The sequence below is a fragment of the Grus americana genome, chromosome 1 (assembly GCF_028858705.1).
Source record: "Grus americana isolate bGruAme1 chromosome 1, bGruAme1.mat, whole genome shotgun sequence".
Classification (NCBI taxonomy): Eukaryota; Metazoa; Chordata; class Aves; order Gruiformes; family Gruidae; genus Grus; species Grus americana.
Window position 1 is genome coordinate 202652451 of NC_072852.1, and position 25523 is coordinate 202677973.

Sequence of the window (25523 nt, forward strand, 5' to 3'; positions counted from 1 at the left end):
TTAGGACATCCGTTCTGGGTGAGTGCAGAACAGGATGGTCCCTGAGGCCAGTACACAGCATGAAAGAGCAGGAGGACTAAAGAAGGAGAGAAAATAGTAAGAAAATATATATGTAGGCAACTGCAAAGAAAGCTACTGTGTATGAGAAATCAATCAAATTTAATCATCTATATGTGACTAGCTCTGTGCCTGCACAGTTACCTGTGCAGCATTCTCTTATATATTGTTCACACACAAGCACATAAATAAATATTATTATATACTGCCTGGCACTGAAGGGGTATTTTTAATATCTTCAATTGTCCTCCACTTCCACATTTTCACTTCTTTTCAGTACAAGGCAGTTTCCCAAAAGAAAACTGTGAGGAGGCAAGGCAGTGGTGGCACTGGCCATGTGCAGGATATGGAAATGCAGGAACAATAAGAAGCTGTCAACACCTCAGCCTAAAATTCCTGCCTAATAAATTCTGATAAATTCTGCCTAAGGAACCACCATGGATTTCAGTTTACTGGTAAGATATCATAAAATGTCAGCATGAAGACATTTTAGCTGAAATTTGCCCTCCTGTTTTGGATACTCATGTGAAAATTGTAATTTGTAGCAGTATTGTTTGTGTCAGTAGTGGGTTCCCGAGCCTGGACCATGCATTAGGTTACTGCTAGGAGGCAGTCACACTGATTTGCACCCTCTTCCTTTACTGTCACTGAAAAATTATTTTGGGTAGTACAATATAGCAGAAAATAAATCTGAGCTGGTATTGGCTCCTGAAGGTTTCAAACTGCTTGTTCATGAGAACAAGCTTGGAAAAGGCTCATCACGATTTCAGAAGATGCAAGCTTCTGAAAACCGGTTGTAGATCTCCCACCAGAGACTGTTTACGAATTCCCCTTGGGATGCTTAAACAAATGCAAATATTTTTGCTTTGACAGTAATTGCATACACCTAGATTTCAGCTGCAGGTACCAGCAGTGCTGTGCTACTGGCAAAGCTGTTTTGTCGCAGGTAAAACCCCAGCAGATGCACCAATTACTTTACATACTGTTTACCCGCTTTTGGTGACATTGAGGCTAACCTTGGAGTCACCTCCCCCGCTGCCACATTCTCCTTTGTCGTACCACCATTTGTTTTTCAATTTGTCCAAGAGGCCTTGTTCATTCAGTTTTAAAACTGCGAGGTTAACAGCATTTCTTGAAACGATAAAACATATTTTGTAAGAAACTGCACAGCTGTTAAGATGTTAGAAGGAATGAGGACTTAAGCTGTTTATAAGCTCAATCCACACACTAAATAAACCTCTCATTTCCATATTTCAAAGCCCTTGGCAGCACAAATAATTATAGTTACTTTCAAATGTGAAAAATATGTTTCCAGCGTAGAAATGATTTTCAGAATGGCTTGGATTTTAACAAGAAAATTCTATCAACCAACCAAAACAATTTTTGCAAAATGATGATAAAACCCTGCCTGGAATTATAAATGATTTACACAGATTTATTTGAATGTCTATTTAGAATATCTGTTTAGTGTGGGCCCAGGCTGATTTTTCAAGTAGATGGGAAAATGTATTCCCATATTCTAAAGAGACAAGACCCAGACAGCGTACGCTAGACGCTGCCAGTCACTGTGTCACATACAGTTTTGACGTATAGCACATCAGAGTGATCCCTCACAAGCTGTGGACTCGGGCTCCAGGAAGAGGCAGTGTGAGGCACAGCTGAAGAGGAGTGCTAACAGCTTGCACGCTGGCTACGATGCTGTCTAGAGCCAGTCCATAGGAAATGACGCACCAAGAGGTGCCAGGAGTCCTGCCCGGCTGAAGCTCCATCACCTGCTGTAGGCACATCCGTACATTTGGGATGCAGGCTCTAGAAGAGTCCAGCTCCCTCTACACAGTAAAGGCTTAGCGGAAGTGCAAGACCCAGGGTTTAGCTTAGTCCCGTGGCTCCAGGGACTGCCCTGCTACGCTGGGAGAGCACCCTGTCTCCCAGTCTGAAGGGCCCCGCCAGCGTGGCGGAGGAAGGTGGCGGTGAGGGCATCCTCTCTGGGGAAACCTGGGGATAGTGCAGCCAAGCAGAAGCTCAAGCGCTGGGAAGACCAAACCCAGCCCATTTGCTGGGTGCTGAGATACCAGCAGGTAGTTGGGATGTCCTGAGGACTTCTCCCTGGAGGGTTTATACATGTTATGCTACCACTGGATGAAAGACGAATCCTGCATCACTAGCAGCACAGTGGCATAGACACAACAGACTGAAAGGGGCTCCATGACACCCAGCGTCCTCTAGCTCATGTTCAGTGCTCTTTTTTCAGGTGAGAGAAGTACCTGAGAGACACTTTGGATCTGTGCAGGCAGAGGTGGGTGGCCGACATGAAGGCTAAAGCAGAGAATCGCCGCTCCTGTATGAACTCAAGGCTGCCGGGACCGCACTGAACGTCGGGTAAGAAAGGGACACAGCTGGTCCTAGGATGGGGTTGCTTCTGTGCATGCTCAGAGGTCTTCCTTTAGATGTTCAGTGAGCATTAAGACTGGATGGCAGAGGGTAGATGGCATAGATTACCATACAAACCCAAATGTAAGGCACCTGGATTTATGATAGGAAGTACAGTCACTAAATGACATTTTAAAATCAGTTGATAACTAATCTGCCAAGGCATTTATGTAGCCTTCATCACCTCCTGAGGAACCTCTGCACTTGTTTAAGTGTACGACTTCCTATCTTTGTTACCAACAGCCTGAACAGTCACATATCCTAATGGTACACAACTACATCAATGTTTATTCATAATTCATAATAATAAACTTTTCTCCTCCTCTTTTCACATTCAGAGGTCCCTAGTGTATCCATGCCTATCAGACATGTGCACTCTTTCTGGCGGGTGTCTGCCCAGGCTTGCTTGCTGATCTGCAGAGGCATGTGGAGCAGGGCCATCACATCCTTGAAGCACCATTCATCCCCAAAGGGAAAGAAGTATCTGTGAGCAGCCAGTGGCTTAACTACCGCTCTTCAGGGACAATATGTGGTTGAGAAAGATGGAGTTTCTCTCTCTGAATTTGTATAACGCTGTCAAGATCTGTCTGTCAGGGCTGAGTGGGATTTGGCAAGAGCTATGTCTGTCGATGGCATCTTCCCCTCATCAATTATGAGAGGATGCAACACCTCCAAAGCACTCGGAGAAGGGTTGGGAAAGAGAGATCCTCTTGTGGCAGGGCTCCATCAGGTCTTATGGCACCAGAAGCCACTGGGACTTGTGATTCACCCTCTCTAGAGATGGCTGTTCTCTGGGGGTCCCTTCTGGTCTTAGAAGAAATTTTTCTCTCACTCATTAGGAGTGATATGTTCCTGGCAGACAAGTACGGTTTATGGATTATTTATAGTTTACAGTTATTTCACAGTTTATAGAGTGTTCCTTACAACACTGGTCCATTCGTGGGACAAATGTCAGCTTCAGGACATACCTTCACTGTCTTCTGGTAACAACTTTTCATATAGCTCCTGCGGGAACCGAGACAGGTCTTTGCTGGCTGGTCATGAAGTTTGGGAACTGCTTGTGGGTAGATCTGACTTTACCTAGCTTCACTGTAGTTACATTTATACAAGATTTTCAATACAGATAAAGTAATTGCTTGTCTGTCTCTGAAAGTGAAAAAGAACTGTAGGCTGTAGTGGGAGGGATAACAGACTGTTCTTTGTGGAAAAAGCTTTAAGGGGAACTTAGCAGCCAGGCTGACAAATGTGATTTTGTATAAGTGCTCTAATTACGGTTCACACTCCAGAGGGAGAGGAGCAATTGCAAAACTGGAATGAAATTGTTCATTTGTCCCTTTTGTTCTTGGAAGCAATTGCTTTTGAACCAGTCACATTTACTAGATTTTTCCTACTCAGCTTTTAGTTACAAAGCCTATGCTTTTGGCCTGTTTGCCCCATTCAGAACGGTAACTGTGTGGCCAGCCTTGCCACTTTACAGACAGATTTCCAGTACACTAAATGTAAATTTTACCTTTGTAAGGACATTGGGACTGAGCCACAGATGAAAGACGATCCTAGAAACACTATTTCTTTGATGCTGAGCAGCATTACTTATTCTGAAAATGGCTTAGATATATAGCTTGAGACTGCTGTCTACAAAGTCAAAGTCAAAACTCCTTCTCCCTTCAACAGGAACCAAACCAAGGTCTAATTTAATGCTGCTATGTCTAATTGTCATACTGGGTAGCAACAACATAAACAGCTGCTTTGACAGTGCCACAGATGCAGGCAGGAGTGATTGCTCCCATGAAAAATGAAATGTATCTCAAGGAATATCACTTAACTTTCAATTCAATGAGCCACTTAAGTAGTGTCTTATTTTAAAGCAGATGGGAAGCTCTATCAATCAGTCTATCTGTAAAAGCATCTTCATGCTATTTCCTCTAAGCTGTAGTCTCTCAAGTATGAACACTAAAGCTCATTGAACTAGACAAAGTCCTTATGCTAAAATCCTTAGAAAGTCTGGGGTTTTTTTCAATCTCTATCTTATCTTGGGTGAAGATGTTACCTGATAAATTACAACTTTGTTTTCAAGCTCGTCAAGTTCATGTCTGCTTAGACCTTTTAACTGGATATTCTAAGATGAATAAAAAACAACTAGGAGATTTTTTTTTATAACTAATATAAGTTTTCATGTTTGATTTCCATGTTGACAGGAAAGAGCTTTCTCACTTGCCAACTGTTTGAATTTATCTTTCAAAGCATTAAAGATTACCAAGGAGAATTTTCCCACAGTCGTTTAGAAAAGCTGCAGCTGGTTGATAGTAATCCTAGAGTAATAAATAAATGAAACCCATTCATGAGAGGGTTATTTAGCTGGGTTATTAGCCATATCCATACACAGTTTCACAGCACAAAAGAGAAATGGAAATAAAAAGGATGAAGAAGTAAATGTGGATTTAAGCTGCAATCATTGCTCTGGAATTAAACTGTATTGTTTATAAATGTAACACATTATTGTCCTCATCATGTCTAGTAGGCCATGTAAAACCAGGTTAGTTTCACACTGCTTTCTCTGTTGCTTTGTTATCCAGGTCCGCCTCAACATGTGGAAATAAATAATTTCCTTCTGGACAGCAAAACACAGAGAACCTTTGCTCAGCACTGCTGTATCTCCCACAGAAATGTTGTCACTGAGATCTCGATAGGTACAGCGGTGACTACATTGAAAATTATATACCAGAGACCTCAGAGCCAGGCTAGATCACTCATACTCATTCTAGACAGTGCTTCATTCTGCCACAGAGGAAGGCATTTTGAAACTTAAGCATCTGTGGCAGAAACTGTTCTTTCATCATTAAAAAACAGGACTGTATCCTCAATGCCACACTTAGTCAAAACTCCCAGTGAAGAACAATGTGTTCCTCAAGAAAGGAATTGAAATCTTTGCAAGAGTAAGGGTTTAATTGTAGAAACCAGGCAAATGCTTTAATATTTGACTATTAATCCTTGCTGTCACTGCACAGTCCTGCCTTTTCCATTACTCAGAAGAAAACAGAGTCCTTGTATACAAGAGTCAAGCCAGTTCAGCCAAAACTGCAGCCCTTGTGTTACAGTGATTCCTCACTTCATGATTACTTGAGTGCCCGGACAGTGATTTCAATGTATGGATCACAGCTTTTTTTAAGCTGCCTATAGAATTACAGTATGAAAAACTTGATAATTAAATCACTCTCACTCATTTGAAATCACTTTCCATCTCCCCATAAATAAATAGTAATAAGCAGAGTAAAATGTTAGTTGATGTCACTTCTTTTTTTAAAGAGGCTACTTGTGCCAACTGCAGATATGCCTTTCACAGTTAGCAAAAGATAAAACTGCACCGACAGATGACGGTGCAACTACCCAGTCCTTTGCAAAATGACATCTATGACTCCAGACAGGGATACCTCAGCTGCTACCCAAAAGAACTGCAGTAGGCTACTTGCCCAAAGCCCAGGGAAGCTGGCGAACTGCTTTGACTTCCAGTGAGCTTGGGTACCAGCAATGGTTAACAGACAACTCATCTGTTACACCGTGTGGTACCTAGCAATTACATGCTCAACCACAGGTGGGGCATTTCCAAGGGTGATAGAGACACACAACGGTCCCTGCACCACGAGGGAATGAGACAGAGGCTCAGGCTAGGGACCACAGCAGCCAACAGCACGAGCACTGCTGGAAATCTGAGACAGCCATGGGGGAACAGCACAGGTGGGGGCACCAAATTCTGCCTAATGCAACACTTTAAGCATCTATTTCAGCACAGCAACTCAGCCTCTCTAAGAAACCAGAAACTAAAACATGAAATGCACCCTGCAGAGTAAGATCAAGCCTTTTCTCAACAGCCTAGTGCCCACAGAGTAAGATCAAGCCTTTTCTCAACAGCCTAGTGCCCACAGCTTGAATACAAGCAACATGTAGAAAAGGCTCTCTCCAGCCTGATTAGACTTGAATAAGTATCCACAGTCCCAGCCACAGCTGCTTTTTGTCTAAGTCTTTCCCCAAAAATCTCTGGATGCACAGTGGTCCACGGTTAGCACTGCTCAGTACCATGCAATTCAGAGGACTCAGCCTTGTCCTGAGCACACGTAGCAAAGGAGACCTCCTCCACGAGGTCAGGTCTCAGAATACCTGGTTTTGAATACTAAATAGCATAAAGGCACAGACGGGTCCCTAAGTACTCATTACAACAAAGGCAGGATCTCTGCCGAAAGCATTTAATAAGAATCTTTTAGGCAATCGGTAGAGTTTTGCCAGGAAAACTTAAATCATAGAATCATAGAATGGTTTGGGTTGGAAGGGACATCAAAGATCATCTAGTTCCAACCCCCTGCCATGGGCAGGGACACCCTCCACTAGACCACGTTGCCCAAAGCCCCATCCAACCTGGCCTAATGCCTTAGCTATTGAAAGAGCTTTGACATCTTCCTGAATCCCTTTCCCGAACTTAGTCTCATAAATTCCGTGTAACTGGAACGTCAGCAGAATACTTCCCTGAATCCTGGGCAGATTCTTGCTGAAATTCTGCCATTATCTTTACAGACGGCGGCACTGTTGTTTCACTGCTTAGCGCTGGGGACATTGTTCACTTGAAATAATGAACAGGCAGGATGTGCAGAAATAACATGATTCACTAATGAGACTCTATGTACACAGAGACAGCTTTGTTTAAACTGCAGCTGTATTGCACAGTGTATCATCCTAGAACCGCTGGTGCCACCACCACAGTTACTGAGGCAGAAGCAGAGACCCTGAACCTCTAAAAGGCTTTTCACAAATCCCTCCCAGAAGGATTTGAAAGCCTCCGAAATCGCTCAGTAACTTAGAAGTCACATCGTGCAGAGGGATGCCACCTCTGTTTAGCCTTAGGTTCTCTGAACATACAGCAAACTTCAAACAAGGCATACCTGAATGTTAAATAATCAAAGCACCACAGGTGGGCCATACGCAAGGTATGGACCTACTGGCAAAACACAGGGATTTGCTTTTTATTCCAGTGAAATCCATGACTACTGTGTCATTTAAGTTTGTCGTATATATAGTCATATATAAAGTAGTGCCTGGAAAGAAGTGGGGATCAGTAAACTACCGCACAATGGGAAGCGAAGCCACGGATGTGGTGGTGCACCCCCAGGAGCAGTTCACTGAAGGAACCAAGACCACAATGTCACCGCCAGCGACGTGTCACCAACTGATGACACGTCTCAAGCAACTCAAAGCTCATTTTCTTCCTTGCACTTTGGACATCTCTCCGTGCAGCTACCTGCCGACGCAGCCGTCTCCCAGACATGCCCCTTGGCCCTCCTGGCACAGGCTGGAGGGGCTCCTCCCTCGGGACAAGGCAGAGAGAGACCCTGGTGAAGCTGAGTCCAGTGATCTTATTTCAGTGGTGTGAATTGCAGTTATTCTCTCATGATCTAATCTGTATCCAGCCCAGGTGGCTTGGGAAGAGGAGGCCACAGCTGCCCGAGAGCCTCCCCTTGCCGCATGACCTAGCGCTTCCCGGATGCAGCTGAGGATCCGTCTCAGGCGTATTCAGTGAAACACAAGCAGGTGCATTCTTACAGCTTGTTCATATCATCTGTTCAAATGATTTTAAATGGGAAAAATTAAAATGCAGCCTTACCAAGCAAAAAATTAAAACCTGTCCAGCTTCTAAGCTGTTTATTTTAACCATTTTTTGAAAAGTGCTGACGGCGGATTGTAACACAACACAAATGCAGCGCGGTTTAAGGGTGTTTGACAATTCATCAAGAGATATTAAGTGTAAAGCACTGGATGAATATGTTTAATAAATTAGGAATGAAACAAGCACTCCCTTAACGAGGAAGATGCAGCCAAAGCTTACATCACTGTATACTCAGAAGGCTTGAAGGATCAATAATGAAAATATTAAAAAAGAGAGCTAATGCAAGAGCATTTTTACAAGAAAAACAACCTAAATTTTAATGGCAAAGTGTCCACTTTGAAATCATGGTTTTTTAAACACATTCAAAAATTTATAGGAATAATTTTTGTACTGGGATTTAGAAAGGTTTGCATACCGTAATGCTATTTGTGTGAAAAAGTTGTATTCAAATACTGAAACACAGCACATATCAAGACATTTTCTCATGTAGCTGATAGTTCAAACAAAACAGAGTCCTCAGCACTTGCTCTGATAGCTTGCCCAGCATTTATATTAAATAAAGAACTACTAGTATTCAAGTTGTGAGCCCTCACATCAACACTACCTCTTCTGCAGTGGGTCTGTCAGGTTTTCCTGCTAAACTCTTCCATTGCTACAGACATGCTTATCGGAGAAAGGACGTGACTGGCCATCTCAGTTGAGTGCCCAGACCTAGCTGAGGATCCACCAGGACAGTGAGTGCCTCTTGAACTCCATCTTGCAACATCCACACACCCCTGAGGAACTGGCTGGCCTGTAGAAAGCCAGAAGTCTTGCAAAAAAGCTATGGGCAGGTTGTATGCTGTGTTAGAAGCTAGTACCATTTATAAATGTTATTTAAAAGTCCCCTGTCCAATTGCATTTAAAACACCTCTTCCAGAACAATATATCAAAACGTTCTACAAACACGAAGAATAAAGTACCTTTACAAGAGTGTATATGTGTTGTTATTCTTTGTTTAGAGATGGGAAATTTAAAGCAGAGCTCAAGTACTTTTCAATTGTGGCTAATTAAAATAAGCATAACGCTCTTCATTTAGCCATCCAAATAAGATGGTTAATTTCCAGGGGCACTGAGCACCTACAGCTTCTACAGATTTCCCATGTATGCAGCCTCAGTTACTTAAACTGAGCTTTGTAAACAAATATGAGCCAAACTGACACCTTGAGGATCAGCAGGAGTTCCAATTAATGGGAGACCCACTGCTGCTAAAAATTGCCACAGCTACTTTGAATTCAAAGAAGTTCTGACAATTTACACCAGCTAGAGGTCTGATGACTGTAGTTTAAAATATTTATAGAAATTGAAAGCTGTTTTGCAGCAAGATATTCCAATTACAGTATGCAAACACTTCTTGGCACCAGCAATTAAATATATATTTGGTTGTGTAAAAACAACAGCAGTTGACCTGGGAAGACAACACAGCTTGTTTCTCCACTTTACAGAAAGCTTTGCTGTAAATAAAAAACACATAAAATTGTCCCTAGAGTAACTGTTCGTATCGGTTCAGTATACAGTCTTTAGTAGAAACAGAAACACCAATTTCTCTCAACTCCGAGCTGTTTTAATTTTCGCTAACTACTACCTAATCTTGTTCTCATTGAGCAGTACCACTTTTCAAAGTACATTTTTTTCTTGCTGGGCGCAGCATAAGCAGGATTAGGTAAACAGGCTGCTGCAGTCCGACACCTGCAACTCAGAATACCTTGTTTTAAAGGCTTGGGCGGGATTTTTCAAAAGTGCCTGAGCACTGGTGTAACCCTGTCTCCACACTGCAGGAGCTGCTCTGAGGGTAGGCTTAGCCCACTGCCGACTGCCTCGAAACTCTCTCTCACCTCAGAAACATCAGGAATCCTGAGCCCTTTACTTTGTTTATGCATTTTATATTGCTGAAAGCATCTACAATATTTTAAAATGTGAAATGTGTAAACCGAGCATTTTTAAATACATGCCTCCAAAACACTTAATGCTTTCAGAGGGGGTAACATTCACCTCCGGCATGGCTGGCAGAAAGCCTTTTGCCTTTTTACACCTTAGGCGGAGCAGATCTTGGCACACGGTTTTGTCCCAGCAGGGTGTCTGGATGCTGTTTCACCTGCCTCTCCAGTAACTCCTGAATTTAGGGGCCCCCAACCGAGACAAAATGGTAGTCTTGGCATGACAGGTAGGGGTGCCATGGTGGGGCGCAGGACGTGGTTCAGTGCCAGGCAGAGGTCCCATCAGCGTTGGATTAGCTCTGCTGAAAGACAGGGAGGAACGGCCAGTGGTGGCGGCCACGGCAGTGAAGCTCCACCAGGTCGCATGTTGTCCCTCTCCTCTCCTCCCCAGACTGCCTTAGTGCAGGTCTCTTTAAGTGACATTATATTACGTTATCCAGACCTATGCTGTCCAGTCTCCTTATGCCGCTCCATCCACAAGAAAAAGCCAAACACTGCAGTTTACTGTCTGGACAAATGATCTATTTTTTTTTGGTTTTTTTTTGAATGGATAACTTGATTTTAACAGGATTGAAAACATTATTCATCATTACTGATGTTGGCCAGTAGATTTAATTTTTCTTTTAAATAATATCTTGGCTGTATTTGTAAGGTGTTTTAGGTTTATGCTTCTGAATGCCACAGAATGACTGTTTTCATCCAAAATGAGACTAGGAAAAACTTATCTCTTTCAGATAAAATTTGGTGCTTATCTGAATAGAAATAGGGTATGGTTCCTTATAACTTAGAAAGTTGTTCCTTATTTATATCCATCCCAATCCATCTGATATCACTGATGGATTACTAGACAGCTTATTAAGATCAGAGACTCTGTCCACCCTACACAGAGCAAGTATTTTACTACATCAAAATCTTCCAGCACAAAGCAGGTGGCAGCTGTTTCAGCAACTTCTAATTTTTCACTCCATTCAACATGTCTCAGCAGTGGCAGAAATACTGTGCCTCAGACTGAGCACTTCACAGCTTTCATCCACAGGAAGACCCAGCCTAGGCTGAATCACCTATTCCCAGAAGAAATGTTACTGTGACCTCCAAAACCAGTCAGCATTCATTGCTGTCTCTCACTACAAATCCTGGAAAGTAAAATGTCTTGTTGGACTCACTGCAAAAATTAGGTATTCTGATTCCTAACCAGTCCCATGTCTCAATGTGCTATATAAATATATGTTCTATTCAGTGGGCAGCAGGGCAGCTAATATAAGAAACCCAAGATCTTTCTTTATGTACTATTGAACATGTCTGGCATTTCTGGAGACTGGTTGAAGTTTGGCAAAGTTTGAAGAGATTGCACTATCAGACTTCTCCAATTTTTCATTTATGCCAGGCAGAATCTCACCCTTTATGAACATGTAATGGTAAGATGGATAAGAGGAACTATATTTGACATGGTATTCTCCTGTTACTCTACTCCTTATGATATGTTGCTACATTTTCTTCCTTGCAAGCAGCAAGACCTCAAAACAACAACAGATTAATTTAAGATGTAAGTTTAAGATTAAGAAATGGTAAAAAAACCCTCAGGAATGAGTGACTTCTACATGTAAAGATGCTCAACTGAGCATCTGTGCATGCCTTTTTCACAAACTACCTCAATGTCAGCTTAAGATGTTCCATAAAAGGTGGTAGAAGTCCTCTGTCCTAGCTAATGTTTCTGAGATGAAAGAGAAGATTTGTACAAAATGAATTGCATTTAACTACTCTCAGGGTGACAGAGACATAGGGATCTGTGGCAAGAGCCACACTGCGAGAAAAACCCTCCTGCCATCTTCTCAGAAGCTGTAACTGGGGGAAAAAAAAAAAGACAACTTACTGCTATTACTGTTCTCAGGAATTTGTGGAGTAGCTAGATTGAACTGAATTTCTGTATTTTTATTTTAGAAACCAAACCCACTATTTTAGGTGCTGTTTCCAATGAGCACCAATCTTTTGCCTGTCTGGTTAGAGTTTCAGCCAGCAGGTCTCACCACGTCCCAGTCTCACCTTAATGAGAACGACGCATGAAATGGCTGCAAAGCCAAACACCATCAATATACTGTACGGTACTGAAACTGCTATAATACAAGCAGTCCACTCAACCATTATTTTTTCCTAGTGAGGAAGGTAACCCCATATGGGAAAGCTATAGGGCAAAAATGGAGTTTGCTTCTGAGGGGATTCATTCACTGACATCCATGTCCACAAAGATGTAACGTAACATGGCCACTATGTCAAAAGCCACCAGTAAGACTGAGAAATCAGGCCGGATGCTTGATTTTTACTGTTGCCAGAAACAGATCACTAATTCAAGAGATCTCCGCAGCTGATACACCATTATCAAATCTAAAATTAGACTGAGAAGAGGTATGGGAGATTTCTATAACTCTACATACTTCTTTGTGACTCCATACTGATGTTTTTCAGAAAGAAGGATTAGAAGGAAGGCAATAAATGCAAAAATCCCTGCTAAGAGATAGTTTCTTAAGCTTTGGTCAAATTATAATGCAAGCACTTTGAAGTTCACTATTTTAATTAGAAGCAGAGTCTGAGAGAAAAAACAGGGGGTTCATTCCCCAGGTGGGAACTCCAGCTGCAACTGCAATGCAAACAATAAATAATACTGCATAACTCGAGCCTTAGTGAAATGCTGGCTTGTGTTTTGCCTAATGGCAGATCAATACCATACAAATGAAGCAATTACAGTTGTGTCATATAAAGCCTTATTTGGTCAGCAGCCAAAATGGGGATTAGCTGGAAGAGTTCCTAGGACTTTCTGTCTGAATATTATCGCAGAAGTTAATGAGGAAGATCTGATAGGCTGAGACAAACATAAACGATGCCAGCAACCAGACGAGATGGTCGGTCCAATAGCCAGTGTGCTGATAATTAAAATACCCTGAAGCCAGCTGAACATCAGTCCAAGATCAGGTGAAATTATAGGCAAGGGCAATTCAATCCCTCTGGCAAGCAGCTATATAATGTTGCCACCATCAGTAGAGCCACGTACACAGCAGCAAATGCAAATACACCAGCACTCAGACCAGTTAGACCAAGCGCAGTCATGTTAATTCAGTAGTACTCATGGTTATAATGTTTCAAACAAGCAACCAGGCTACAGAGAAAACAAAGTATGGAAATTACTAATAGACCTCTGCAGTGGACATGGAGATCCAACTGATGTAATTGCTGTTGTCCTGAACACATGCCCACATGCCACTTGTAATAAAAAAAGTTGGAAGGAGCAGGGTCCGCTGGTGATGGAGATTTCTGCTATTGCTTTCTAAAGGGAAGACAGAACATGTGGTCATAGACCACAGACTGTTTAAGAAACTATTAGTTGAAGTTACATTTTCCCTACTGTTTTGTCTCCAAAACAATTTCTTTGATCAAAGACACTGAGAAATCTACTGTGGGGTTTGTTCCTCCATAGATTTGAAAAAAGTCATACAAACATCTGAAATAGGAATGGACTTTACATGTTCACAGCACAATAAACACTACACTATTAATCTTCACTATCCCTCTGAGGTTGATGGGCAATTGTCATTACCCTCAATTTGCAAAGGTGAAACTGAGGCCAGAAGGTGAACTGACCTCCTCCAAGACTCCCAGCAGTTTGGGGCAGGATCATATTTAAGCTCATCAGCATGACAGGACTTCCAGTCTCATGCTCAACCACACTTGATTGCTGCTCAGAAATCTTTAGACCTTTTCAGGTAAGTGTTCATAGAGAATTTATCCTGCTGGCCTCCAGGTGGAAATCACTTCCGCTCAATTCAGTCTTTAACCATGAGATACTCCCAGTTTTTCTGCATACCCTGCCAGAAGTGAGAGACAGCCAACCTGAGTGGTCTGACTCCTGTAACAAAAAACTCTTCCACCTTTTGATCCTACTCTTAGGGGTTCCACAAAGGTCCATGCTGTCAGTCACTCAGCAGCTATATAAGGCTGCTTGGAAAGTTAAGGGCTCCCTTTGCCCTGGCAAAGCAGAGATATGAAACATTGCCACTTATTTCACTGAATTCAGATACTACCACTCTCCTTTGTTTTGCCAGCTTGAGAATGGGATTTAGATGAGAACAATCTGAATGACTTTTGATTCACAGAAATCATAACTAAAGCCTAGTGGTCAGGAGCAGCTTGTGTGCAAGCTGGGGAGAATATCTACTACTATGCAGAAAACTTAAACATTCCTCTCTGCAAGCTCCTACAACTTTTGAAATATTCCTGTAGTTCCAGAGACTGAATGTGATGGCTGAAGACATCCTTTTCACATCCATAATTGTCAGAAAAGGATCATAGTGTAGCGCAGTCTGGAAGGCACCTCAGGAGGTGACTGGTGCAGCCTCCTGCTCACACAAGGGCCAGCTCTGAGGTCACACCAAGCTGCTCAGGGCTTCATCCAGTCATGGTTTGAAAACTTCTAAGGATGGAGACTGCACAACTTCTCTGGGCCACCAGTGTCACTGTCAGACTGTCTTCAGGTAGTCAGGAAAAAGTTTCTCCTTACATCCAGTCTGAATTTCTCCTGTTTCAGTTTATGCCCATTGTCTCTTACCATTCCACCCTGCACCGCTGTGAAGAGCCCAGCTCCATCTCCTTGAAGACCTTCCACAGGCACTGGGGGCTGCTGTTAGGTTCCCCCCCAAAAGCCATGCCTGCTCCAGGTTGAACAAGCCCAGCTCCCTCAGCCTTTGCTCGCAGGGCAGGTGCTACCGATCCAGCTCCAGCTTGATCACCTTCCACTGAAATTGCTTCAATTTATTCATGTTTTTCTTGAATTAGGAGGCCAAAAAAGGATGCAGTATTCTAGATGCGATCTGAATGTTTGCAATTATTTTATTTGATGCCACAACATCTTCTCTCGTGGCCTACAAATTGAATGAACTAAAAGCACTCTAATTGGAAACTGCCTTGGATAATTGCCCACTGTCTAAAAGAGATGCCAAAAGTAGCAGCCTGCTTAGTTAAGTGTGATAGGAACAATTCCTAAATCTTCAAGAAACTGTGATGACTTTCTGTTCACTTTCAACTACACTTTCATTGCCTGAGTTTGCATTATTTAAACTCTGCACAATCAGAACTAATTGTCAAGCATTCATGTGGATTTAAAGGAAAAAATCATTAGCAGATAAAGTTAGAATATAATTAAAATAATAACATATACTGATTAAAATCTGAGGCGATACATCTGAAAAACTGCAGAGCATCTGAACGTAGGCTGGTCCCACAGCTTTGCACACAGAAGGACATCAACTTTTTAATTAAAACCAATAAAGAAATAAGCATCAGTCTACATCCTGACTTTTACTGTTTTGTGTTGCAACCAGTAAAAAGCTTTTGTGGAAACCTTCAAATTCAAAGTTTTTGTTGAAAATGTAAAAATTGCTTAGTAATGTTTGCATTTAGGCACCTGAAATTTGGGTTATTTATCTAGAAAAACTGAAGATATTCTGTAGGAGATAACTCATGATTTCCAACCAGGTTCGATGAGTTTTTCTGTAGACTCAGAGTTTCACTATCCAAAATAAATCTGAACCACACAAATGACACAGCGTAAAATGCTATAAAAAGAATTTCCACACTGCTGTGTGCAAAACCGAGTGCCTACAGCCATACCAAGGAAGCCAAAGGTCTCATTCTAAACATAAAACCCTCTCTTAAGACACAGTTGCAATTTTTGGCTGCACTAAATGGAATCATATAAGCAATAGATTGGAATGAGTCTAATGTGTAATTATGTACAGAGGAAGCCTATTCTGGAGGTAACAGATGGGCTGCCAGATGTTGGGGCTGCTCTCACCTGCAGGCCGTGGAAGATGCAAGGGATCTGGATCTTCTTGTGCACAGATACTATTCCTGCTACATGGAGGGGGTGGGGAGAAGAAAAAATTAAAAAAAGCTCTGTCTTGTCTGAGTCCTGGAGGCATATTATTCTTTTTATGTGTTCTTTTAGAGTAGAAAGAACAAACTGAAGTGTAACAATAAAATAGGTCTCTGTATCAGGTCAGGCTTGGACCACCTTCATCCAGTTGACTTTTGGCTTTAAAAAAGTGCAGGGAAAATTGTAGTCAAACTTTGACTACAGAAAACTGCCAATCCTGCCAAAAGCTGTTAAAAGAGAGTCTCACTCAACAAAAGAGCACACAGCATTGTTCAGCATCATGTGATTTGCTGAAGTATATGGCTAAACGGGAGGTAAATCCTTTTTCAGGTTTGATTTAAGCTCTTACTCAGCGACTTGATTGGAACGAGAAGCAAAGGAAGGAAAGCAGAAAATAGGAGTAAGCCTTCTAGCTATAAATATACAGAAAGACTTGAGCAAAGGATATCTAGAGATAGTTGAGAAAAAGAGCAGAGTTTTGACTCTACTTCCTACCACACACAAGGTAGACCAGTTCAGAGAAATACTTACTGATCGACCATGAGTCAATTTCTGGTCATACAATCTTTTAAACTTGTATTGTTCAGTGAGATGCACGTATGGACATTTTTATCTGGAACCTGAGCACGTTGGGAACATCTTGCTGATGTTGGGAAATAGCCAGATTTTAGAGATGTTGTGCCAAGACACAGAGCAGCTTAAATTATATATTAAAACTCCTGAATCTTGTTTTGTGCTTTTTTCATTGGCAACATCTTTTCACCTTTTGTTCTGGCATATTCACTCCCTCCATAATGCCTACTCTGTCACACAGTGTGCCAGTCTAAGATACTGTTCTCAGCTCAAAGAAACCACAAGAAAGAAAATAAACCTTTTTTTCTACTTTTAGTTTGGGATTTCTCACAAGAGTCAAGGCTGCATAAAAACCAAATGGTCATTTTGTGTCTCTTGGGAGTCCATCTAGTACTTACAGTCAATTGGAAGAGGGCAGTTTTGCAACTACCACACAGATTAACCGCAAACTGTTTTTCAGATGCTATTTGTTCCCCAAATGTCAGTTCCCCAGAGAGGTATTGTTACGAGCTGCTGAGATGCCTTTCAGCGGCCTGCTCCCTTGCTTTAGTCTACCTACAATTTACCTGGACAATTATTATCTTAGTGGGATAGGCCTTTTACTTGGCAGGAACTGTACCATCAACTTCAAAGGGTAGCTGGCTTGTGCCCTTAATGAACACATATTCTGAAGCCTGGCAGTTTCCTGGTAATTGACACCTAAACAGCCAGAGAGTTGTAATGAAAAGAAAAGAGAGAAATAATAACGAGCTGCATTGTTAAAATATAATGGGCTGCATCTTGCCCTCTGCTGAGCTGCTTTATGAGGGATTGGGAAAATGGCACGGAAAAGGGCAGGAGAAATTTATTTCTGAAGTGTCAAGAAGCAGAGTTTGTTCCTCGGAGGACCTATAGACTGGAAACAATGACAACCCTTTTGTATTCTACTGGCACACTCTGAGGATTAATACTTATCAAACCTTGGTAAACGTCCAGCAAGTCAGTAAGACGTGTGCACAGCAATGGTGAGAGATTCTGTTCTTCACTGACGGTTTTAGGGAAGTTCATTGGTTATACTTAAATATATGCACCTATCTACCTGGCAGAGAAGTGAACAGCCTGACAAATTTCGTTTGGACAGATTTGATATCATGAAGCTCCTATTCTGTTTGCATTCAAATATGTCTAAAACAAACAAACAAAAAAGAACTGTGATTTTTTTTTTTGATGCCTTGATTTTTTTCTGATTGTAGAAAACGAGCCTGTTATAAAACTCGTCCCAGTGCTGACTACCATGGACTGGCTCAAGCAATGCTTCTATATGACAGCACAGAAATTTCACCTTTAGTAATCATTAAATATCAGAAGGACAAAGGTCTTGTATAAATATCTTATAAAAAAGGAAAACAAAGGAAAAAAAAAGCCTCATTGTGCTTTTAAGCCATTGCTAGAGCTGAAGAGACAGAATGGTAGTTTCACCTTTTATACTGATTATACTGCTAATTTAAAAATACCTATTGCCACGCAATGTTTAGATAAAAAAACTACCTTTCTAGGCAATAGCTTTACTCCTGTTTCCATGCTCTGTCTTTTCACTCCTGCTCAGAAGCAAGATGTTTTACAACTATTCTCTCTAAAATCCTGGGACCTTCCCTGGAGTAAGAAGCAGGATGATATTAGCAGAGAGGTACCGGAATGTGACTGTGTCACCAAAATGGGAGCTGGGCTTCTTGGAAGAGCTTTTCCTTCCATCAGGTCCTTTTAATGTCATTCGTAGTGTAGGAAAAGAGAAATGTCAACAGAACAAATTCCTGTGACTTTCGCTCTATCCTCCAGACCACAGAGAGCTTTGTTCAATTATGAATCCCCCCCCCAAAGTCTGAGGGTGAAAACTTCCTGCAAGTGGCAATGAAGAAATAGGCTCTGTGGGGCAAGGCAGATTAGAGATGGCTCTTTGAAGTTCTTGAAATATATACTGATGTTTGGGGTTTTTTTTTGCCAGGACAGAGGAAATTCAGTGAGTGCAGCAGGACGGACACTAATGAGTTGTTTTCTTCTAAAGTTACAAACATCAGAAAGTCTCTCAATAACAATGCTCTTCGCTGCAATTTGGTGTCTTAAACCAGGATTATTACAATTTTGTGCCTCTACATGTAAAAATTGCAAGAAACGGCAAAACTCCTCCAAGTAGAAGATTTTGCTTAAATACATTTTCTCGTACGTCATGCAATGGAGCTCATTAGCCATCATCAAATTTTCTTTTTTTTTTTTATTGTACTCTTTTTGTATGGGGAAGACCCTTATCTTGATTAAAAATGATAAAATTAATCCAATAGGCATCACTGGGGAACAGAGCAAGCTGGGATTCTGATCTCTGTTCTCAAGGATTTATTTTTACTTTTAAAACAGATATTCTGTTTTTAGACAGAAATAATCCAGGTAACTGAAACTAAGTATGCCTCCCAGGCTCAGCTGAAAGAACAACTTGCTAACATTCATTGCCAGGCTCTCTCTTCACTGATCTTCTTTTGACCCCTGACCTTTACATTCCTTGTTCAGCAGTGGCCCACTCTCTGCCTTTTTACTTAGTAAATGTTATTTCCAGTTGACAGAAAACCCAACAAGCGCTGAAGGATCTGACCTGCTTGAGAAATATCCAGGCTACAAGCTCTGACACTGAATGGGTAATGGGGTGGTAATTCAAGCCTTGTTATGCCTACAGTGAAGGGAAGAATACTATGCAAAGTCATACAGTATGATTACATCATCAGTCAAACAGGATAATGTTTACACTATGCATAAAATGTTATAGATCACATTCTAGTTTTCAAATGATTTTGTATCACAGAAAGGAATGACCTTGTGAAATCTTGGTAAGTGAAACTCCTAAAAGACCCTGTTCTTGTAGATATCAACAGACCACCCCATAACTATGCAGGATTTTTGTTTTCTCTGCTGCACCTTGCTTTAAAAGAATAGAGGTCAAACTCAGTAATTTCATGTCACTCATTTTTATCCTCAAACATCCATTATTCACCAGTTGTCTCTATATCTTCTCTACATCGAACATAAATAACATCAGTTTCTAGCTCCTACAGTGCTTTGCTGAAATGATTGCCTCAGTGGATAACACACAGATTATGGGCAAGATCAGCTATTCTGGCAGGAAAAGAGAAACATGAAAAAAAATTCAACCTGCTTCCTCGGCATCTCTCCTCACTGTGAAGATTGCTTGTCTTCAGAATGATCTGGGGAGGTCTTTGGAGACCAGTGTTGCCAGCTGCAGGACAGCTAGCCAGCAGAGGAAATACCCATTCTTCTCTCTGAATTGCCAGAACACTGCTCAAAAGCACGTAGGGCACAGACCTCACCATGGTGACCCAAGCACGTGTTACCTTTGCCTATTTCTGCACCTTTCTAGAAACGGGAACACCCCATTGAGTAAGCAGTGCACCTAGATGCATAGAAATACTGCAAGCTAGAACAGCTACATCAAAGATGTCGGTAAAAAATAAATGTATCTATGAAGTCCTTTGAAAACTGAACAATACAGAGTACACAGAAGAGTGGTCCAGGGAAATGCTGTATGATACAACATAACTTACACAAGGAAGCTTCACTCATCGTAAAAGTATATTTTTGCAAAGATTCATGGATTTCCACAGTACAAAATCTTTGAAAAACACTAGTGGAAGAAGTCCTCTGTAGTAAACAGATTTTGAGTCTGTAAGTAATTTTTTTCCTAGTTTTCCTCTTATTCAGAGAGAAACTGTGAATATTGTACCCACTTTTTGTGCACACAAATCCAATTTTATAGAAATCATAAGAAACCAGAGAATGCAAGAAGTTTTGGTGGAAATATTTTGTCTGTCCTTATAGGTGAATACTGGGCAATGACTCTGATTCTTTTCCTTTGGTATGAATGATCAGTTCACTGATCTACAAAACCAGGGTGAAAAGAAAATGGGGTATATATCAGAATAATATCTTAAGTTCACAATAAACAGCTTTGACAGTGAATGATGATCTGTGAATTCCTTCCACAATAAGCACCATATACTCTGGTCTCTGAAAACATCAAGGACAGAACTTGATAAAAAGCTTAATGGTCCCATCAGAAGAAATTATACTATCAGATTTACCCTTATTTTCCCAAGCTTGTTTCAGGTCAATGAAAAACATGTTAAAAAAAAAAGAATATCCCATCCTACATAAGGTCTGCCAAATTTTGTATGAACAAGTATGCATTGCTAAAAGAAGTTTTCCTTTAATACTACATTTCTAAGGGACCATACTGGATATATCTTTAAAAAGCAAAGGTAACATTGTCAGCTATAGTACCACATTGAAATGAAGCAATGAAAGAACGGCAATTCTACAGATTTACCAAGTCCAAATAAGGACTAGTTAAGTCACTGATATCAATACGGTAGTTTATAAAGCCCATGCACACAAAGACTCCCTTCATAACAGATCTTTACCTTATTCACATAAACTCACGTGTTTTGTCAAGAAGTTCCCTCCACCACAGATCCCTCACTTTTAGTGTAAATCTCTTTCCAGTATTGCGCAACTATATAAAACAGGAGAATCCATACAATGTTGACAGTACATTGTTGGGATGCTTTTTGCACCCCAAGTGCTCTCCAGGGCACTCCTCCCTTGCAAGGGATGGAATCTAAAATCCACAGCTTCGCTCACGTTGTACTTTGCACTTCACACAAGTTGCTACAATGAGCAGAAAACTACATCTGCATCACCTGCTTCACTGATGCACTTCCCACATTTCCCACCTCATGTTAATGCAAACACAGTAAAGAATGGATACAGAACTGGCACCTTAGTTTGTGTAAAGAGCCAGTTCATGTCACCAGCTGTCACACTGCAAAGAACCAGCAGATATCACCACGTGGACCTTTTTGCCTCCCTCTCCAGAACATAAAGAATTCCTCCTGAAGTCAAACTGGAGTTATTTATTTACTATGTAAAAAGAATAGAGACTTTATAATGAAATATAGACTCCCAGATTCATATCTATAAACGCTAACTGCAATTGAAATCACAGGAACTTAACATAGCTCTGGATTTAATCAGGTTGGTGAACAACCATCACCGATCTCTAAAATACATCAACACATCTATTCACAACAGTTTTTTATTATGTGGCTACATCTAATCCTGCCATTCTCATCTGGCTGGACTCAAAGTATCTCACCAGATGCTCATGACCTGAGCAGGTTTCACTCATCCACACTGCGTACTGTCGGCTGCAGGACAGAACAGCCAAATGTCCTTAATTAAAATAGTCACAGAAACAATGGCAACAACTCCTCATTTTTTAGCCCAACCTGTCATTCACGTTTGCATTAAACAGCTTCAAGGTACAAAAAGTAGAAAAAGCTTTTAGTGTACCTTTAAGACAATATTGCCTCTACTTCCTTTTTCATTACCTTTTAGAGTGGAGGACTCTTTCATGTTCACCACTATTCAAACTTGTTTATGCCTACATATCTAAAATAGAAAAGCAGAGGCATGCAAGGCATAGGATTTGCATAGTACAGGATCTCCAGGTCTTGCCCTCTAGAAACACAGATCACTGCAAGTGGCAAGGCAGACGAGCCAGGGGTAATCCACAACAGCCAGAAGTCTGGCCACGAGAATGCCTTCTAACGACAACACATTTACAAAGGCAGGTCTTGCTAAGCAGACAAGCAGCACTCTCTTAACCACCTTTGAAGAAAAAAACTCATTAATTCACACTGATTACTACGCAGTAGTTTTGGAGGGATACCTACCGTGGTGGGAGGAGGAAACAGTAAGGACAGCTGGGTAATGCCATGAAAGAAACTCAATCTTTGTTGTGGTAAGAGCCTTTGCCCTCAATCCCATGTTCCTTCTCAAATATGTCAGTCTTTTACAACATTATATAGAAACGAATATCACTGAAAAGGAAGGAAGGAAGGAGACACACATGATGTGTAACGTGGTACTGCGCAGTGGGCATAAAAGAAACACACATCAGGCATTTCTCATTCTCCTCCATCCAGTGATATGCATGAATCCTAACACTGCACCAGCACTGAGAATAAATCATTCCAATTAGCCAATAGGTACTGGTTGAACACTGCAGGAGTGTAGCATGGAACCCAATAAGGAAGAGTTTCAAATTAAAATCCACTACGCTGCTCATGTGTAGGGTCATGAGCAACAGAGAGACCAGTCCCTGGACGCTCTGACAGGTGGATTTCATCTGCATGAGCGAAGTGATGGGTATGTGCTCCGTAATGAACATGAGCCCGGTGATGTGATGGCAGGGAACCATCGCTAGTCCTGTGCTACAGGAAGAAGTCTGCTTTCTATTACCCCGCTTTCTGTCTGTGTTAGATGTCTGAAAATATATGGTCTGACTCCATACACTCACATCAATTTTATGCAGCTGTTACTATATTTTTAGTGAAAAACCTCCTGATTTATAATCATTGTAAGCAGGAGGAGGATTAAGACTAAAATATCTCTAGTGAAATAGGTGTTCAAAGAGTTTAGTGAATAATTCATTTGAAAAAAATTGATATTTTTCCCTAGTCCTGAACAGCCCAAGAATAGAGTGTGAATGTTTAACATTTATATGCTACTTGTAATTATTTGTGAACTACATCAAGTAATTTGTGGTCTACACATAACTCAAATGGGAAATTATGATTATTAAATAAAATATAGAATTTACAACTCCCATAGCAAATTATGTCTTTTGACTAATTTATGTAACAAGCTTAACTAGTCTGCCCTTCATGGATTTCAAACTGCATGTTCAATATTTGCAATTATCTGTGCAGGCAGCAGTTACATAAGTCATCTGATCAGTAACAGGAACACTATCATGTGGGATGCAGTCAAAATAGCAAAACCAGCGTATTCTACAATTTCGAACAATTCAGAAAATACTGAAGCATGCAGTTAAAATTTACAGCTGAGCCTTTTCTGTTCAAAAGCAGAGAGGTAAGAAGCTTTTCCCCTCTTCAGTAAGCACTACTGTCTATAGACGTACATGGAAGAGGTGGTACGAATGTGAGGTATTGCTTGTTCTTTATTTTTGTCCAGAACATTAAGTGTGTTGCTTAATGTTTTTAATAGGTAAGCAGCACCGATGTGTTGCCTGAGGTTTGTCACTGGGGCTGGAGAGGGAATGGGGTGCAGCAGGAGAACAAGCAGCTTAGCACATGTGAAAGAAAGGCTCGGGAAAGGCATGGACATGGACAGCCAGTCGAGACAGCTTGAAAGAAGATTTGGTCCAATTTTCAGTTTGAGTAGGATTTCTCCTATTCCCCTTTTTGAAACATGTTTGAAGGTAGGATGTGAAAAACTAAATGCATTTGATCACATCACCCTAATGACAGTTGCCGCCCTCCAGTGAGACCAAACTGTGCCCTCACTGAAACATACGGGAGCTTGGTCTTCAGCTGGGATGGAACCAGGATTTGACACTTGATCCTTACAATCACGGTTGTGCTCTTCCTTTCTCTTCTTATTAAACTGTCTTACTAGGCTCTCCTCCTTCTAACTGCTTCATGTCTCGTCCCCATTACTCCTAGGTATTTTTATCTAGCCAACTGAACAAACCTGAAATAAGCCCAAATTTGACACAAACCAACTTCCACTGGCTACTAGCGCTCATTATAACAGGCTGTCTCTTGTTGTTGATGTTGGATACTCTGCAGAAAAAAGTGAGAGGGACTAAAGAGCATCATAAAGCATACTTACAGTAAACAGCCTCCTGCTAGGGTATATATGACAGCAGCTAAATTGATTCCTAAAAAGTTTGCCCTAGCTTTGGCACAGTAGAGCATCACTGTGTCAGCAATGGGCATTTCCTTACTATGGGAAAGCAGCTCCACTAAACTGCAGTGCTGCCTGCCACTTCTAGGTTCTCTAAAACATTGAGAATGAGATAGCAATACATTAGAAATATAAAATAAATAATAAGTGCTTTGAAAATATACCCAGATAATAGATCAGCTTCTCCTATTATCTGCTGCCTTCTACCTCTAACAACCCCATGACTTCTGGACATGTTTTTCTTTATAATTAATATTTTTATTGTTGTCATTTTTCTCTCATCTCCTTATCTTCTCTTACTACTTTATTTATTGGTGAAGGTGTCAGTTTTTAAATCTGAGAGGTACTGAATGTTAAGGACCAAAAATTCATATTCAGTGAGTGAAATAACTGGCCTGATTTTCCGCTGCACATACAAATCTTCTTCTGCTGTGGATGGGAATGATGCTGATGATACTCCTATTCCCATCCACGTCATACAGTTAAGGCATTGAGATCTGTGGTATTATGTGCAGGTTAAATTGGTGAGTTAAGAGTGAGTCTACTTATCTGCATAGTGGTAATGATGTCTCCTCTGCGGTCACGGACGTAGACAGGTATCTCCTTAGTTATTTCCTGCACAGATCTATGGCTCTACCTGCATTTGCAACTCCTCCCTTCAACTCACTTTGTCCCCTTTGTGAATCCGTTTCATCAGAACCTGTTGTAGTCCCTTATCATGAGTACATGGGTGAAATCTGGGACATGGGGTGCTGGTTGCTCCGCGGGCCATTCCCTCTCCCCCAACCACATGCGCCCTATTGCTGTAAGACTCCACAGGCCACACTCCCTCAATCTGCCAGTTCCTCTTTTGCTTTGAAGAAAATTGGCAAGTCTACCAGAGGGAAAAGGCAAGTTTTGTTCGCCTTAAAGACAATACAACGGTAAATACTGCCAATTTTAACACAGAACTAGCACCTTCACTTCTGCTTCCCTGACAATTTGAATGAAAAGCAAATGATGTTCTGCCTGTGAATCAAAAACTCTCCTACTTGACTGAATGTGTCTGATACCATGATAAAGAAAATACTGGTGAGTTTGAAGGCAGTACTGAAATGCATAATGC

At 41.2% G+C, this 25523-nt stretch overlaps 1 protein-coding gene across 8 annotated transcripts in view; it reads right to left on the reverse strand.

Moving 5' to 3' along the window:
* The window catches only part of GRIA4 (glutamate ionotropic receptor AMPA type subunit 4), a 235175-nt gene that overhangs the window by 15791 nt on the left and 193861 nt on the right, over positions 1-25523 (reverse strand). For 3 of the 8 annotated variants that reach the window (XM_054836716.1, XM_054836658.1, XM_054836686.1), the window contains exon 14: positions 1074-1188. The exons of the other annotated variants lie outside the window; for them this stretch is intronic. In XM_054836716.1, the coding sequence (XP_054692691.1) occupies positions 1074-1188 (115 nt within the window). The remainder of the gene's footprint in view (positions 1-1073; positions 1189-25523) is intronic. 8 annotated transcript variants of the gene reach the window in all.